This window comes from Sinocyclocheilus grahami, unplaced genomic scaffold, assembly GCF_001515645.1.
Source record: "Sinocyclocheilus grahami isolate Dianchi unplaced genomic scaffold, SAMN03320097.WGS_v1.1 scaffold89.1, whole genome shotgun sequence".
NCBI lineage: Eukaryota > Metazoa > Chordata > Actinopteri > Cypriniformes > Cyprinidae > Sinocyclocheilus > Sinocyclocheilus grahami.
Window position 1 is genome coordinate 1,687,035 of NW_015505268.1, and position 19,479 is coordinate 1,706,513.

General features: G+C 36.0%; 1 protein-coding gene across 1 annotated transcript in view; it reads left to right on the forward strand.

Annotated features, from left to right (window-relative positions):
- Positions 1-3,061, forward strand: part of LOC107587114 (GDNF family receptor alpha-4-like) — a 25,514-nt gene extending 22,453 nt beyond the window's left edge. The window contains exons 3-4 of the mRNA XM_016274757.1: positions 1,366-1,458; positions 2,709-3,061. Of these exons, the coding sequence (XP_016130243.1) occupies positions 1,366-1,458; positions 2,709-3,061 (446 nt within the window). The remainder of the gene's footprint in view (positions 1-1,365; positions 1,459-2,708) is intronic.
- Positions 3,062-19,479: the final 16,418 nt, after the last annotated feature.

Genomic DNA, 19,479 nt, shown 5'->3' on the forward strand with positions numbered 1-19,479 from the left:
GAATCTTGGTGTGATTCTGGAGACAGACCTTAGTTTCAGTAGTCATGTCAAAGCTGTAACTAAATCAGCATACTATCATCTCAAAAACATTGCAAGAATTAGATGTTTTGTTTCTAGTCAAGACTTGGAGAAACTTGTTCATGCTTTTATCACCAGGAGGGTGGACTATTGTAATGGTCTCCTCACCGGCCTTCCCAAGAAGACCATTAGACAGCTGCAGCTCATCCAGAACGCTGCTGCCAGAATTCTGACAAGAATCAGAAAATCTGAGCATATCACACCAGTCCTCAGGTCCTTACACTGGCTTCCAGTTACATTTAGGATTGATTTTAAAGTACTTTTACTCATTTATAAATCACTCAATGGCCTAGGACCTAAATACATTGCAGATATGCCCACTGAATATAAACCTAACAGACCACTCAGATCATTAGGATCGAGTCAGTTAGAAATACCAAGGGTTCACACAAAACAAGGGGAATCTGCTTTTAGCTATTTTGCCGCCCGCAGTTGGAATCAGCTTCCAGAAGAGATCAGATGTGCTAAAACATTAATCACATTCAAATCTAGACTCAAAACTGACAAAAATCTGTTTAGCTGTGCATTTATTGAATGAGCACTGTGCGATGTCCGAACTGATTGCACTAAATTTTATGTATGTATAATCATTTTCTATTTTTAACTGTCTTAAATTCATTTAAAATACATTTTTCAATGATCTTCAAAGTTTTTAAATTCCTTGTTTTATTTTTGTGATTATTATTATTTTTATGATTATTTTACTTTCTTTTATGTAAAGCACTTTGAATTACCATTGTGTACGAAATGTGCTTTATAAATAAACCTGCCTTGCCTTGCCTTGCCTATATTACTATATAATTACTATGTCATTCGTGTTTGTAGCAAAAATAGTATAGGACAAGATACGTTAATACTTAATACGTTAATAGGTTAATATTTTAAATTCTCATTCATTATCTTTTTTCATCTTTTATCATATTTTAAATAAATATGAACAGAAAGTCCCCACAAGAAAAAAACCTACACTACAAGCTTGTGTGTGTGTGTGTGTGTCATCTTGGCATGCAGTGTCTCCAGGGTTGTGTGATACAAATAGACTGGTCTCTATTTTAACTTGTGTCTTGATCCAGACCCTTCAATCTGTGGACTGACAGTTCAACCAATGCATATATCTCAAACACTGACCTCTTATTAAAATCTGTAAGACTATGCATCATAATTACAGAAATACCGTATGATATTTGATGATATGCTGTGCTGTTAATTAGGCGTAATGATAAGGTAATGGTGCAGTTTGGTGAGCTTAATTAGTCTCAAACGGTTATGTGTGTGTTTGTATTGCAGGTTATGATGACATTGAGACGTCCCCATATGAAGACATTGAACTGGAACTTGTGAGAAATAGCGAAACATCAAAACTAGCCTCAATAGTTTCAGGTACTGAAGCCACATCAGTGATCCGACCAAACAAAATGTGTTTTCCTCCATAGCTGAATGCACTGTGATGATGTACGCCAGTGTATCGTTGTATGCTTGTATGTTTGTGCTTAATATGTTTTCTTTGTCTTGCAGTTGTTTTTTCTACACTGAAAAAAATGTGTAGGTTTTACTTTGGAACCATTTTCACTCAGAAATTGCTAGTAACTTTCACAAATAGTTACAAAGAAATGGCAAGTAACATATCGAATTAAAGGAGTAGTTCATCCAAAAATGAAAAATTGCTGAAAATGTTCTCACCCTCAATCCATCCAAGATGTAGATGAGTTTGTTTCTTCGTCTGAACAGATTTGGAGAAATTCAGCATTACATCACTTGCTCACCAATGGATCCTCTGCAGTGAATGGGTGCCGTCAGAATGAGAGTCCAAACAGCTGATAAAAACATCACAATTATCCACAAATACTCCACACGACTCCAGTCCATCAGTTAACACCTTGTGAAGCGAAAAGCTATGTTTTTGTAATAAATAAAACATCAAGATGTTTTTTGTTTATCAAACCATAATATTTATTTCTCGTGTGAAAAGGTAGTCTCATCTGAATCATGAGAGAAACAGTTTACAAGTGAAAACAGCCTAAAACAGTTCTAAACAAATTTGTTGGTGGATTTAGATGTGAGAGGACAAAAGTTGATGAACATTTTCACTGGAGGAAGCGTTATCAATATATTATGGATTATGGACTGATTTTACACAGAAGTGACAGTTTATGATGGATTAGTTTCTAACAGATGCTTTTCACTTTAAAATACATTAAATGTTGGACTGGAGTTGTGTGGATTACTTGTGGATTATTCTGGTGTTTTTATCAGCTGTTTGAACTCTCATTCTGACGGCACCCATTCACTGCAGAGGATCCATTGATGAGCAAGTGTAATGCTAAATTTCTCTAAATCTGTTCCGATGAAGAAACAAACTCAGCTACATCTTGGATTGCCTGAAGGTAAGTTAGTTTTCAGCAAATTTTCATTTTTGGGTGAACTATTCCTTTGATTGTAAAATGTTGAAGTAGAATTTTTTTAATAGTATTTTCTTGCAAAACATGCTCCAGTAATCTAGATTTTATTTACAACTTCCAAAAATATTTTTGTACAGTGTGTGTGAAATATAAAAGGCATAACATACTGCTTTATACAGGCCCAAAAAGCATTTGGACACTTAAATATAAGTGTTTTTTCCTCTTTCTCAGTGTCCTCCCTTCCTCTGGCGGATCAGAACCAGTGTCTGAAAGCAGCTCAGGACTGTGGGTTGTACGAGAAGTGCGGTTCCCTGCGCTCTGAGTACGCGTTAGCTTGCACTAAGATCATACCTGGCACGAACCACTGTAACCGGCACAAATGTCACCGGGCCCTGCGGAGGTTCCTGGAGCGTGTTCCAGAGGAGTACAGCTTTGGTGTCTTATTTTGTCCTTGTTCGGATACTCTGTGTGGAGAGAGAAGGAGAAAAACCATCGTGCCCTCCTGTTCCTATGAGGAGCGAGATGGACAGCCCAACTGCCTCAATCTGGAGAGTTACTGCCTCAAAGACAACCTGTGCAGGTGAGATACATGTCTGTTAGCAGCTGGACATAGTAAACATATCTGATTTGTGAATCAGTCATGCTTTCGAATCTGAGATTTTAAATCAATCAGCCAAACTAGTTCACAAAACATATGTGAATGTTTTATTCACTAATCAGTGAATAAAACAACTCACAAAGTCATATAGCAACTCAAAGTCAACAACTCACAAACGCATTAAACCAAACCATCAAGAGTTTATACCCAAAAAGGTTACAAATAAAAGTAACATACAAATTAATGTTTACTGCCTGTTCTAAGAAAATGTCCCATACCATTCAAAAGTTTTTTAAATGCATTAAATAGACATTTATAATGTTACAAAATATTTTATATTTCAAACAAATGCTGTTTTTTTGCCTGTGCCTTTGCCTGTTCTTCAAAGAATCCTATCACAGTTTCCACACACACACACACGCACACACCAAGTTTTCAACAACGATAATAAAAAACAAACCTTTCTGAAGGATCATGTGACAGTGAAGATTGGAGAAACGCATTCTGAAAATTCAGCTTTGCCATTACAGGAATACATTTAATTTTGTAAAATGTAATCAAATAGTGAAAAGATATTGTGAATTGTAATAATATTTCACAATATTACTGTTTTTACTGTATTTTAAATCAAATAAATGTAGCCTTAATGTGCATAAGAGACTTCTTTCACTTACCGACCTCAAACTTTTGAACAGTTGCGTATATTAATAAATTAATAAAAATAAATGACATATGTTAGAATAATAGGTAAGAAATTATATGTATGTAATTGCAATTTATAAAACTTGCAAAAACATTTTCAGCCAAGAGATGTATATGAATTTTTGTATTTTTTTATTTGAATATTTAAATTCATAGCTCATGGCTGCAACAAACTGAACTGGGACACATAACAACAAACACCCGTTATGTTAAAAACACAATGTAAAGATCTGCTGATTCAATATTTTAAATGGGTTCTTTGAAATTAACTGTTTGAAAGAACCAATTTGTGTAACTGATTGTGACATATTACAGTCTCATCAGATGTTCTTCCCCTCATTCAAACCTAACCTCAGCTTTGATAACAGCACAGCATGATCATTTCCACCTTTCTTCTTGAAATACAAGACTTTCCTTTTATCTTCCTCTAGAAACAGATGTCTCTGGCAGTAATGCTTATCTAAGCATCATTAATAGCACAGAACATGCTGAGTTGGATGGAAGAAAGGACAACAGGTCGCATATTATATGATTAGACGCATCTTGTATTTAAACAAGAATATAAATGAGAAATGTTTGGAGAATGCAGACTATCCTTCAGCATGGACACATACAGTATGTGACCCTGGAGCACAAAACCAGTCTTAAGTCGCTGGGGTATATTTGTAGCAATAGCCAAAAATACATTGTATGGGTCAAAATTATAGATTTTTCTTTTATGCCAAAAATCATTAGGATATTAAGTAAAGATCATTTTCCATGAAGATATTTTGTAAATTTCCTACTGTAAATATACTAAAAATTAATTTTGGATGAGTAATATGCATTGCTAAGAACTTCATTTGGACAACTTTAAAGGCTTTAAAAACTTTAATTTTTTTTTGCACCCTTAGATTCCAGATTTTCAAATAGCTGTATCTCGGCCAAATATTGTCATATCCTAACCTGTATAAATCTCAATTTCCGACAAAAATTGACCTTATGACTGGTTTTGTGGGCCAGAGTCACATATGGTCAGTGAAAGGCATTTTCTCAGAAGAGGCAGTAAGACATTAAAAAAATTAGTTACAAAATTACAAAATGAATAGTACAAAATAGCATTAGATATAAAAAAAAATCAAATGATTTATTAAACAGCTAAATCACTAGTAATTTTTTTTTTTAAATCACTATTTTTGTGTTGTTGTCACCCAAAGCTATTAAAAATGGTTGAAATAAAGCTAAAATAAAATATCTAAATATAAGATGAAATAGTTTAGGCAACTATCTGAAATAAAATATGTTTAAACTAAAATGACTAAAAACTGAAACTGAAATAAAGTTTAAATAGAAATACCATGTTAGAATATTAGTTAAATAGAAATATTAAAATTAGTGCTGTCAAATGATTCATCGCGATTAATTGTTTGACAGCACTAATTAAGATAAAAAATACAAACGAATAAAAATGACTAAAGCACATAAAATAACTAAATTAAATTAAACTGAACTGAACACTGAATATAAAATATAAAATATACAAATATAGAAAATATAAAAAGGAAAATATATAATAAAGCCAATTCAAAATATGAATAAATACATATATATAAATAAAAATAAAAATCTAAATAAAATTGTTCTAAAGTACCACTATTCCACAGCAGCACCAACAGATAAACTTTTGTAGGGGGCATCGTAAACATTTTTTTTTCTTTCCAATTTTAAATGTATGTACATTTTTAAAAACTAGTGCCTTTTTAAAGACAAAGCAGAACCCACAGTTGCATCAACAGTTTATTCATCGCGATTAATTGTTTGACAGCACTAATTAAGATAAAAAATACAAACGAATAAAAATGACTAAAGCACATAAAATAACTAAATTAAATTAAACTGAACTGAACACTGAATATAAAATATAAAATATACAAATATAGAAAATATAAAAAGGAAAATATATAATAAAGCCAATTCAAAATATGAATAAATACATATATATAAATAAAAATAAAAGAACTACAGTAACATCTTCTGATTTCTCTCAACATGGGGACAGGAGAGCTGTCAGTCAATAAATTGAAAAAAAGTAACTTGCGTTACTTATTTGAAAAAGTAACTCAGATATTCTCTTGTAAATTAAAAAGTAATGCGTTACTTTACTAGTTACTTGAAAAAAGTAATCTGATTACGTAACTCGCGTTACTTGTAATATATTACCCCCAACACTGTAAATACATATATATAAATAAAAATAAAAATCTAAATAAAATTGTTCTAAAGTACCACTATTCCACAGCAGCACCAACAGATAAACTTTTGTAGGGGGCATCGTAAACATTTTTTTTTCTTTCCAATTTTAAATGTATGTACATTTTTAAAAACGTTTCTTGAGCAGTAAATCAGCATATTAGAATGATTTCTGAAGGATCATGTGACACTGAAGACTGGAGTAATGAAAATTCAGCTTTGCATCAAAGGAATAAATTACATTTTAAAATATACTTAAATTGTAATAATATTTCACAGTATTACTGTTTTTACTGTTGTTGAGCATAAAAGACTTCTTAAAAAATGTTGCTGACCCCAAACCTTTAAACAATGTGTGTGTCTGCTTTAAAATATCAGAATAGATGTCAACGCTATGCTTAAACTATGATATCTATTTCTCTGCAGTCAAGATTTCAATATGAACTGAAGCATTTCTCATCAAATTCAACAAAATGATCTGAGCTATGTGTTTATATACACCCCTGCACAGAAGCTGATATCAATATTTTATCCATTTTATCAGATGACTGTAAATGTTAAATGTGGGTACGGACTTTAAGTATATTTTATCAATTTTCAGAGTAGACAAGCATAACAGACGAACTAAAACCCACGAAATTCTAATTTCTTACATTTCTTGAGATTTATAATTGGTTTTAAAATGTTTTATACTTTAGATCATTATCTTTTCTTATTTTGCAAATAGGACTTAAGTAAATGAAGCCTAAAACTCACCCGGTCTCTTTACCAAACAGGTAATGCCATTGATAACATGGGAAGCTCCACCCCTCGTCCAGTAGAAGGCACGCCCCTTCCTGCTCCTCGCCCCTCCCCTCAGGTCCAGCGCGATGAGCTGAACATCAACACGCTGCCTGAACCCAATGCAGTAAGTAGTGAACACATTTTTGTAAAACAACTATCACACAATCAAACTCCTCCAGCTGCAATGCTAACTCAACATAATTTGCACAGAAGGACCATTTATAAAACTCCACCCATAATCAGGATAAACCTGATTCTTATTCTCGTCATAGCTTTGTGGCTAATTCTGGCCTTTGATACATGAGATTTGCAAAAAGACGGGCCCAACAAATCCGCAGTCCTTGCGCTTTGAGCATACTGATGGATCCGAGAACTGAGACGTTCATGCACGACTGATCGTGTCACTGCAGAAACGCACGGTCACACGCCGTCGCCCTGCAGCCGCTACAGTAAGCACAAAAACGCTTGTTCGAAAACCCACCTTATGCATTTAATTTGGCTTCCTGTATGTCGTGGGATGCTTCTTAACATTCCCTGTTAATTTACTGTATTGATTCAACTGTGGTGCATAGATTTTGGAACGAGAGTAATGAACGCAAGTTTTTCTTATTCTGTCTCTTTAGCATCTTTAAAAGAGACCCATTTCTTAGACCTAATCAATAGGTAATGATGCTTTGAATTAAAGGTCCGACCTCTGACCTCTACGCACATGACCTTGTTAAAATGCCTGATCTTACTTTAAAATGGTAATTTCATGGATATGTTCACTTGGTTTTCGTCTATACACAAAGATGGTAAACAAATGCCACATGCACCTAAAGGGATCAGTGTGGGGTCGGAATCAAACTGCCTGAACTGCCACCTTCAATTCAATCAGAAATAATCACACAACCCACAGGCCCTCAAGAACACAATCATGGTAAGGAATTAAATCTATATCGATTTGCTCTTCCCTTTAGTCAGATTATATTGTGCTTTGGAATGAGGGTGTCAGCTTTATTTTTCTTTCATTATGGCCGGCCGCCACACTTTAAATGACTCAGAGAGACTTAGTAGGCAGCGTCACTGAATCAGATCTTTAATTTTCCTCAATCTTGTGGTTGCCTTGGTTTTATGCTGTATCTGAAAGTGACCATATACTTTGCACAGCTTGAGCTACAATTTCCCCTCAAGAACACAATCATGGTAAGGAATTAAATCTATATCGATTTGCTCTTCCCTTTAGTCAGATTATATTGTGCTTTGGAATGAGGGTGTCAGCTTTATTTTTCTTTCATTATGGCCGGCCGCCAAACTTTAAATGACTCAGAGAGACTTAGTAGGCAGCGTCACTGAATCAGATCTTTAATTTTCCTCAATCTTGTGGTTGCCTTGGTTTTATGCTGTATCTGAAAGTGACCATATACTTTGCACAGCTTGAGCTACAATTTATTGAAACCGTTTTCAGTGAAAAGTTATTAGCATAGTATTCGCAAAGACATTTAGTGATAGCCAGTTACCATCCCAACCAGATCTGGGTAGATTACTTACAAACTCTAATCCATTACTGATTCCAAATTACATGACAAAAATTGTAGTTTTATTTGTTTACCTGCATGTCATGTGACCATAACCAATGTCAGAGAACCATGAACATATAAATGTGATACTTCATTATTAAAAATATTTATTTTAATATCTCAGGGATACTTCAAATAAAAATATATTAGGTGAAAGAGGATCAGATGACAAAAAAGTTAGTTTGTGCATTTGAATGTGTTTGAAAGACAAACACCTTCAAAAATAATACATAGTAAAGTAATCATGTAATCCATAAAAGTAACTGTAGTCTGATTATGAGTATTTCAAATTCTAATTTAATATAATTACAAGTACTTCATTTTTGAAAAATTATTACGTAATCCAGATTACATGTAATCAGTTACTACCCAGCTCTGATCCCAACCCACCAACCAACAAAAATAAATAAATCTTTATTTAGTGCAATTTAATAATTAAATACATAAAGGGATTTAACTTGAGTTCAACTAAATAATTAGCCTGTAGAGGCTAACTGTTAACATTAGCCAGCCTGGGCCCCATTGACAAGCTATTAGCATTTGCATAATATCTGTGCCAAAGTAATTTCTTGATAAGCTACTAAAGCTTCAGGGAGTGACACTATCCAAATAAATCATTGATATTTCTGGCAAAAAGCATGTTGTTGGCTACTTTTGAATGAATGTCAATAAAGAATCATGCTTTTTGACAGCATAATGGTGTAATCTAAAGCCTGACTCCCATAGACAAGGTATTAGCATTAGTATAATAATCTGTGCCAGAGTCATTTCTTGATAGACAAATAGGCTACTAGAGCTACAGGGAGTGACACCATCCAACAAAATTAGTCACTGTTGAAACATCTTCTATTTTGCAGATTTCTTGCAAAAATGTTGTTAGCTACTTTTGAATGGATGTCAATGCTTTTTGACAGCATAATGGTGTAATACTAAAGCTAACCGGCTAAACCCTGACCCCCTGGCCGTGTTATTAGCATTAGCCGTAGCATAATATCCAGCTAAAGTAATTTCTTGATTAGCGCTTCAGGGAATGACACCGTTCGTGATAGCAACACTTACTTGACTATGTATTGTAAAATGGATTGTATATTTGCTGCCCACATAAAAGAGAAGCAAATAATCCCTTGGCGTCCATAGGCGTACAGACTTTATCAAGAAACGCTGCTCTGATCTGTGTGTCTTTGTGTTCATGTGTCCTCGCTTTGGACCGCATTCACATCCTCTGTTCTCAGAACACACAGACCACAGCATTCAGCTTAGAGATAATCTCGGCCTGCAGACAAAAAGGATTCAATTCAGTTTCTGCTGTCATTTATTTATTTCCTAGACTCTCTCTCTCACTTGTGTTCTCCAGCAAATCTCTCCTTTCCAAATGTCCCTGTCTTTCCTGATCTGTCTCTCTTGATGTGCTTCTCACTTTCTTGGCCTGTCTCTCTCTCTCTGAACGGATTAGCTAAAGGTGTTTGCAAGCAGCGGTGAATCAGTCAAACTTCATTAATATTAATGTATTCGTACCCATCTGTCTGTCTCTCTAGCTAACTCTCTTCTTCTCTTTCTCCTTCTTTTATCGTTCATTCATAATCCCTCTCCCTCACAATCTCTCCGACCCTCTCCCTGACAAACGCTCACCATCGTATTGCTCCTATATACTTTTCTAAAACTGTAATTTTCAGGTGTTTCATTTATTTCTCATATGATACATTTCTCGTATCATCATTCAACTAATTTAGTCTCAGATGTTTCTCAAAAAACTCCATGTAACAAAGTTTAATATATATATATTAAATTATGTTATTTTTATATTACATTATATATTATTTTTCTGTATATCTGCCATTGTTTGGACCACAAATAACTCCCATAACACCCCCAAACTCACGCCATAGAGGACAATAATTGAACTGTGAGCTCTGAGGTTGTTAATTGATGTTATGTTTTTGTTGAATACATCAGCCTGCATTATTTCAACCTAGATTTTAAACAGTCATGTTTAACAGCAGACTAGTGAGAAACTACATTTCCCATGATTCTGCAAACAAATCTCCACCAATCAGAGAAGAGAAACAAGTAAATTGTACCAATAGAACACTTCAGTGCACCAACTCCCATTAAGGACTTAACAGTCCAGTTGTAGTATTTTCTATATAGTTTTTATACATTTTTATTTCAGTTTTTGATTTCGTTAAACTAAATTCATCAATCTAAACTAAATTAAACTGAGAAATGTTGTCTTGGCAACTTGTTGTCTTATTTATTTTTTTTAATTTTTGTTTTATTTAAGTTAAAGGTTATTTTATTTCAAGTGACATTTTTTTTCATGGTTTTATTTGTATTTTTAGTTAACTAATAATCCTGGAAGGCACTGTTGCACTCTATTGGCTGAGCCAGTGTGACAACAATTTAAACTAGATAGTAAAGTTTGTAGACAAACTTTAAGTTGGCTTGAAAAAGCCTAGCTAGAAAGTTTGAAGTAGTTTTAAAAGCTTTAAGTTTGAAGGTTTTCAGTTTTAACTAGTTTGAAGTTTAAAATACTTTTAAAGTTTTAAGTTTTAAGGTTTTGAAGACAATGCAATTTATCAGAAAAATAGATAGATAGATAGATAGATAGTTAGTTAGATAGATTGATAGGAAATTTTAAATTAAATTAGAAATTTTAGTTGTAGATTAATATATTCTATGGTGTTTCTATGTGGTTTCTATGGTGTTGCTATGCAGTTGCTAAGGTACCCGGGGTGGTTGCTAGGGTGTTGCTCTGCGGTTGCTAAGGTACCCGGGTTGGTTGCTAAGGTGTTGCTATGTGGTTGCATGATTTAATGCAAATTAGTTCATAAAAAAGCGGTTGTAATCAAATAAAGGCATAAAACATTAACAAATTAATTAATCTTTTAAAAAGTTATCAAGTGAAAATTGAACAACTCCTCTCATTTTTTGGCAAAGTGCTGCACAATTGAGGTTTACTGTAAAAATAGAATTGAGTGATATTCCTTAAACTAGATAGTAAAGTTTGTAGACAAACTTTAAGCTGGCTTGAAAAAGCCTAGCTAAAAAGTTTGAAGTAGTTTTAAAAGCTTTAAGTTTGAAGGTTTTCAGTTTTAACTAGTTTGAAGTTTAAAATACTTTTAAAGTTTTAAGTTTTAAGGTTTTGAAGACAATGCAATTTATCAGAAAAATAGATAGATAGATAGTTAGATAGATTGATAGGAAATTTTAAATTAAATTAGAAATTTTAGTTGTAGATTAATATATTCTATGGTGTTTCTATGTGGTTTCTATGGTGTTGCTATGCAGTTGCAAAGGTACCCGGGGTGGTTGCTAGGGTGTTGCTCTGCGGTTGCTGGTCTATGCTGTTGCTAGGGTACCCAGGGTGGTTGCTAGGTTGGTTTGGATAGTTGCTATAGTGTTGCTATGAAGATAGATGGATAGATAGATATAGATAGATAGATAGATTAGTCAGACGATAGATTAGTCAGACGATAGATAGATAGATGGATAGATAGAAATAGTCAGACGATAGATAGATAGATTAGTCAGACGATAGATAGAAGAGGAGGAGGATGATGAAGAAGACCAAACCGAAGGAGGAGGAGGGTTCAACATCATCCCTCCGTTCTCAGATAAGGCGACAGTCACTAACCTGGGCTCTGAGGCTGGAAGAGTCCACAGCTCGGCCTCCACCCTCTCCATCCCTCACTTCCCACTGGCGGCCCTGCTGCTGATTGCCCTCCGCTGGGGGTAGAAACCCTCACTCACACACACACACCTACACACACACTCTTTCACAAAACACGCAAACACACTTCCTCCTGAAGTACTCGCTCACATCCAGACTCTACCATCGAGGGACGACAAGAACGACAGATCGAAGTGCGAAACGAGCGGACAACTGTTCTATCCCTCTTTCCTTCTTTCATTCATTCTTTTTCTCCTTCTCGGGAAGAGGGTCTGCTATAGATATAGCTGCTTGTTCATTAGGGAATCGCTTTCTGAATGGGATTCCCCGCCTGAATCATTTGAATCACACAGAAGATTCACGACTCCTCGGACTGACAGTAGCCGACGGTGAATGAATGATTAGGTCTTGCCATGTATCTATTGTATAATGTCAGTGTGCTTCAGAAAAGCGAGTTAAATCAGGAAAGCGTTGGCTTTCCTTGGGTTCGGAAAATCCGCCGTGTTTATTGTCGCTGATCATGTCATCGTATGAAATGAGACAAAATGTATGTGTTTGTAAGTACGTGATTCGCTTGACACAAGAGCAAAAAACCTGTCGAGCACGATTTCCGAATCTTTCCGTTTCTCACGCCTCCGTGTCTCTGGAATCAGGCCGCACACCTAATCACACACACACACACACACACACACACACCTCTGCCCTGCTGTGGAGCCGATCGCGCAGATGCAAGCGGTTTTCATTTATTGCTCTATCTGCGATGTGCTTTCATTTTTTTGACTCAGCACAGATTGTGCACTCTAACCAGGGGCATAAATAAAAAAACACGTCCGCAAACAGAAAAAAAACATGAGTAATAAAGCCGAAAATAAAGAAATAAACACACTAAATAAATAAATATATCGCCGCACAGCAGGTGTTGGAGTCCGGTCTGGGTTTAGAACCCGAGGGGAAGAAACAGGAAGTCATTTTCCAACCGCCTGTCGCCTGGTACCTCTCCCTGTGCCTGTTGTTTTACTTTCACAGAGATAATGGCTTACAACACAAACTGTTTATCTTGTTGTGTGTTCATGGGGACGAGTTACTCGTGATGGGAACGAAATAGAAAAAAGGGATCAAGGGAAGGAACAGAAGGAGACGGGGAGAGACTCGAACCCTCCAGCGAAGAGAAAAAAAACATACAGTCTAGAATCACATGCTTTTTCTCTTTCTTATAAACCTTTTGCTGACACCGATGCTTTTTTCTCAATCTCGTTTCTTTTCCTCGCTCTCGTGCATGTCCACCCGTGGAAGTGAGAGAGAGAACACGGGTGCACTCGTACTGGATTCGATCGAGAACTTACTTCTCGACCGTTGATGGAGTATGTTCAGTAGGTGTGTAGTATAAATAGGAGATTCGGTGCCTCGCAGAATCCTATTCTCCTTGGACCGCAAGTGGCAGCCCATTGTAATGCCTGTTCAAAAACATGACACATCATCACAATATTATCTAGATAATCAAAATAGCCTTTTTATTTAGATCGCAGGTAAAAATGATTTTGCATAATGTCCCACACAATTAATATTTTTTACTTGCTTTTTAGTAAATGTATATGTAAAATCCTTTAAAGAATTACCTGAGCAACACCACATACGATATTAAAACTTGAATGTAATATTAGAGTATTTTGTCTGTTCATTAACTAATTTATGCTTAAAAAAATCTGCCAGTGCAGTAAGACAAAATACACTCCAGTTCTCAGAAAACATTATGCTGTTTTGCTTCTCAAATAATTTAATCTTGTTTCAAGGATTTTTATATATTTTAACTGTAAAACAAGACAAAAGACTGTATTTTATGTGTATTGGCATATCATCCTGTTAGCTTAGCAACACGCTAACATCCAACTCGAAATAGTGAAGTGACGAGACATGTGGCCAACTATGGCGACCCATACTAGGAATTAGTGCACTGCATTTATCCCATCCTAAGTGCACACACACAGCAGTGAACACACACCCGGAGCAGTGGGCAGCCATTTATGCTGCGGCGCCCGGGGAGCAGTTGGGGGTTCGGTGCCTTGTGGTATTGAAGGTGGGAGAGAGCGCTGTACATTCACTCCCCCCACCTACAATCCCTGCTGGTACGAGACTCGAACACACAACCTTTGGGTTACGAGTCCGACTCTCTAACCATTAGGCCATGACAAAACTAATAAAGCTTGTTAACCAGCATACTCTTGCCTGGTTAAGCTAGCTAATCCACCTGGGCACACCCATGTCGTGAACCAGCGTTCAAAACATGCCCAGTTCTGGAACAGAGCTAGAGAGACGGATCCCACACTAAATTAACCATAACAATTTTGCTGTTTGCTTGCGTGTGCCGCATTACCACCACGACTTGGCCCGTACACAGATTTGCTTAATATGAGTCTAACATTTCCTCTGCGCCCATCTGCGCCTGTGTACACAAGAGAAACCTACCACGGCGAATCCTCTGCGCCGAGCGCTAGATTGCAGGGAGCAAGGGACAGGAAAAGAGATAAACACACAATAAGGGATAAAGGGATGGAGAAAGTGGAGGAGAGAAAGCGAGAGTATGGGTTAGAGAAGAAAGCACCCCGGTGAGAGAGTTGCGAGTGTTATGGAGAGAGAAAGAGAGGAGCGGGAAGATTGCAGGAGAGAGAGAGAGCGGAGAGAGAGGAGTTTACCCTGTAGGCTCATAGCTTTATTATTATAGTATGCGGACACTGATTTATTTGGCGGCTGCAGGCACCCGTACTGAAACTCATTTCAGTTGTACTGATGTTGATTCGCTCTCTCTCTCTCTCTCTCTGTCCTCTGGCTCTGCATTGTGAGCCCACTGGACTGTGTGCCATGTTTGTCACCCCACAATGCACCATCAATTGCATGAAAATAATCACCACTGCTAATGTTTTTCTAATGAAGATGCCCAAAATAGTCTGTATTTAATCTTCTTTTATGGAGTGCACTTATGGGTTTTTTTCACAGCGCTGTATTTTCACTTTTAATAATGGCTTGACGGATTTATTTTGTCTTGTTTTGCAGTTAATTTTAATGAAACTATCAACAACGAGCACTCTAGTCTACTTAAACATTGCAGGCCCACATGGAATCAGCGGCTGCTGATTTCTGGAGAATTGGAACATGTTTGTGTATTAAAAACGTAATCGTGTTTGCACAGGGATTGCGTAAATTGCTTTCAAACAGGTTGCCCGAAGACTCTGCCATTGGTTGGTAAAACTGATAATCCTGCCTAGGGTTCACAAAAAGAGCAATGATTTGAATGGGCTTTTTGTGCTAATCTACAAATTGCTTACATATAGTTTTCTCTATATATTCAGCTGAAACAGGAATATATTTCAACACTGAAACATAATTAAACTAATTTATTGGTGTGTGTCGTTCCAACTCCAAATTTAAAGGTGCAGTCACACTTTAGGCTTTAATTGTGCTAATGAAGTATATGATTTGGAAGGATAATTGAAACAAATTAAACTATTTGTTGAATGTTGGTCACTTTTATCACAATGCAGTTGTCCGATTTGATAAAAGCACTCTTTATTGCACCGCTTTAATTTACTGCACTGCAAAACATGCCGCTTGTATTCTTTGTATTGAGATATGTTAACAATAATGTTAATTTTACGTTTATGTGTATTGATTTACAAGGCAAAAAAGGATTTTCTAAACAAGTACTTTTGTCTTGTATTTTGGTAAATATCTAAACATTCTTAAATTAAGATTATACAAATTATATAAGATATAAAGAGCAGTTTTCTGAATAAATGATCAAAATGAAGTGACTTTATGCTTAAAACGCTTCATTTTGAATTAAGTTTTTCTTTTTTTACCCCATTGATTTTTTTTGTTTTAAGTAAAAACTCACTTCATTTTGATAAATATCTCAGAAAACAAGATTTTATACCTTAACTAACTTTGCTTCTCAAGTAAATGCATCTTGATTTAAGAATGTTTAGATATTTGTACTGTAAAACCAGTTATAAAATACTCATTAAGAAAATCATTATTTGTGGTGTAGCAGACGGTTTTAACCAAAGCGACTTACAAATGAGGAATACAAAACAAGCAAACAATACGTTTTTGGTGAAAAATCTTTTCACTATACAAATTTGCACGTCAGAGTTGGCCAAATATGAGTTTTGTATGCATCAACAGCAGAATCAACTAATCAACAAAGAATCAGTATTGAATAGAAGTGATTGGTGTAGCTGCACAGCTGCACAACTGCACACATTTTACCATGCTTTTACCTCCGATCCAGTGCAGAAACGTGCGCTGATTCCGGTTGGGCCTGATTATTTGCCTCAATGTTGGCACTGAATGATGATTGTGTCCATCATAGCCCACAGTCATGCAGCCGGCCAATCAGAGCTCCCTCATTACTGCACACGCTCAGTCATGCTCAACGCTTCATATGACACATCATAAACATTAAGGAACTGAAGTGAGAAAACACTTAAATAGCACACAAGATTAAGTTTAAATAGTCATTATACTTGAAATACTTGTCATTTGGTGACTGGTTGAGTGGAGTTGTGGAGTGTGCTGTGGTTCGAGCATGTCTCTCTGTGCCATGTTGGACTTGCCTTTAATAAACCTCCTCCCCATAAACACACCTGAACCCTTCCTCGACCACTGCCCTCTGGGTCACTTTTCGGACCTGTTTTACTGTGCCGGTTCTTTCCTCTGCTCATCTTCTGTTAATGTGCCCTGTTTCCTATCAGGTGTAAAAATGAGAATTCACTGTTTCTGTGATCCATGATAATGTACCATCTCAAATAAAAGAAAGAAAACAAATCAAGCGTGCTTGTCTAGATGTCATCTTCTCTGCCTGCGGTAGCTGAAAGACGCAGCGTGTGTCAGCATGAACGCGTAAAAATGAGATTAAATGGAGCTCAAACTGAGACTTCTGCATAAGTCTGCTGCTTCTCAGGGGTTTCGCTGGAGAAAAAACCTCAGCAATCTCACATGTCTCCACATGAAGTCTGCAATCAAAACAGATTCAATACGAGCTCATGCATTTCTCATTAAACTCTGTTCAAATGATCTATATTCAAAGTATAGCCTTAGACTACTGTTGATAAGAATATTTAATGTTTTTAAAAGTCTCTTACTTTTACTAATTTGATACTTTTTAAAAGTCTGTTATGCTCAAAAATACAGTAAAAACAGTAATATTGAGAAATATAATAACAATTTAAAAGTATTATATTTTAAATTATGACATAATTGATGATAAATAATTAAATGATTGATTATCAATATTGAAAACAGCTGAGCTGCTTAATATTTTCCTGGAAACCATGATTCATGATACTTTGATGAATAGAAAGTTCAAAAGAACAGCAGTGATTTTTAAATAGAAATATTTTGTAACAATAAATAAATGTCTTTACAGTCACTATTCTCAACATTTGACTCATGAATGATTTTGCTTGCAAAGGCAATCAGACATAAGATGTTTAAAATAAGTAAAAAAAATCTCACAGACTTTAACTGAATGAGGGATGTGAATCTAGAAATCAGAATATCAAAGAAATTTGTGAGTGGAGTCTTTCGAGTTAGAAACTACCTAGCAACACCTTGGAAACCACTCTAACATTGTGGTGGTAAACAAACTGTAGAAATCTAGTTCATTAGGCCTTTAGGAGAAACATCTGAGAGAAAGCCAATAACGGAATTAAACAATCAAGACTTTTTTTTTCTCAAGTGGAACACAAAACAACCACATTGGACCCCATTGACTTTTATTGTGTAGTCTTTTAAAAGCTCTTCTTTTGAATTCATGGAGAAGAAAGAAAGTCATTCAGGTTTGAGTAATTTTCATTTTGAGTGAACTTTCTTGTTTAATTGTGATCTGGGTGTGTGTTTAATGTTTGATGTTTTGCATATATTACCAGTAATTCATACTGGCTCTGAAGTGAGTTTGTGCAGTCGGTGACCTCCCCTGGGGCGTGTCATTGTTCTAATTGCATCTGGGTTAATCAGAGCATCATCACCTCTGATAAAGGCAGCCGAGGTGCTGGTGGAGTCTCTCCGGCATATGGAAGCCGGTGAGAAAGAGTTTATTTATTAATCAGATTTCTCTGTGTCCCACTGAGTTTAATCACACAGTCTGCGATCTCTGACTTTCCCCCTCCCAGAATACATCTTTGTTAGCACAAGCATACTCCTGCCAGAGCCACTGCCCTCCGATGAGCACTTCAGATCATAATTCTCCAAAGAGACATCAACTTTTACACCAGGGAATGTTTGGGTTTTGTGTTTGCGAGGATTTGTCTCTGCCTGATGGCTCGAGAAATCCAGCACCCCTCCTCTGCTTCTCTCTGTTTCGCTCTATAATTGAGCGGCGTCTCCTTCGCTGGCCAGAAGGCAGGCTTGATAGTTTTATCATTTAATAAGGCAATCGACTACATCAGTCAGACACTCTCTCTCTCTGTGTTTTTCTTTAAAGAGATCCACAAATGAAAACACTGTCATTATCTACTCAACTTCATGTCTGACTTACTTTCTTGCATGGAAAACGTATGGGGAATTTTTTAAGAATACACTGATGAATAATTTCAGTGTAACGTCTTTGAAAAAAGTAACATAAAAGCGGTCCATGAGAACCTTTCAGGCCTGTCACCAGTTTTATTTTAGTCTTATTTACAGTATTTTGAATTAGCTTTTATTGTTCTATTTTTCAGTTTTCATTGTTATTGTTACATTTTGATTTTAGTTTTCATTAAATTTTTTCAGTAATGTTTGTAAGTCCAATAATAATTTTAATTACTTTTAGTTTTGGTTTTAAATATTACTATTTAGGTTATGATGTAATCTATATACGTATATATATACATATACACACACACACACACACACACACACACACATTTTATTTAAATTGACATTTTTTTAAGTAGTTTGTTTAAAATAATATCTGTGGATGACATATGATAGCTTTGTGTGAGGAACAGTCATTATTCACTGAAAGTCATTAGAGTTTTGTGAATGAAGGAAGCCGGTGAGAAAGAGTTTATTTATTAATCAGATTTCTCTGTGTCCCACTGAGTTTAATCACACAGTCTGCGATCTCTGACTTTCCCCCTCCCAGAATACATCTTTGTTAGCACAAGCATACTCCTGCCAGAGCCACTGCCCTCCGATGAGCACTTCAGATCATAATTCTCCAAAGAGACATCAACTTTTACACCAGGGAATGTTTGGGTTTTGTGTTTGCGAGGATTTGTCTCTGCCTGATGGCTCGAGAAATCCAGCACCCCTCCTCTGCTTCTCTCTGTTTCGCTCTATAATTGAGCGGCGTCTCCTTCGCTGGCCAGAAGGCAGGCTTGATAGTTTTATCATTTAATAAGGCAATCGACTACATCAGTCAGACACTCTCTCTCTCTGTGTTTTTCTTTAAAGAGATCCACAAATGAAAACACTGTCATTATC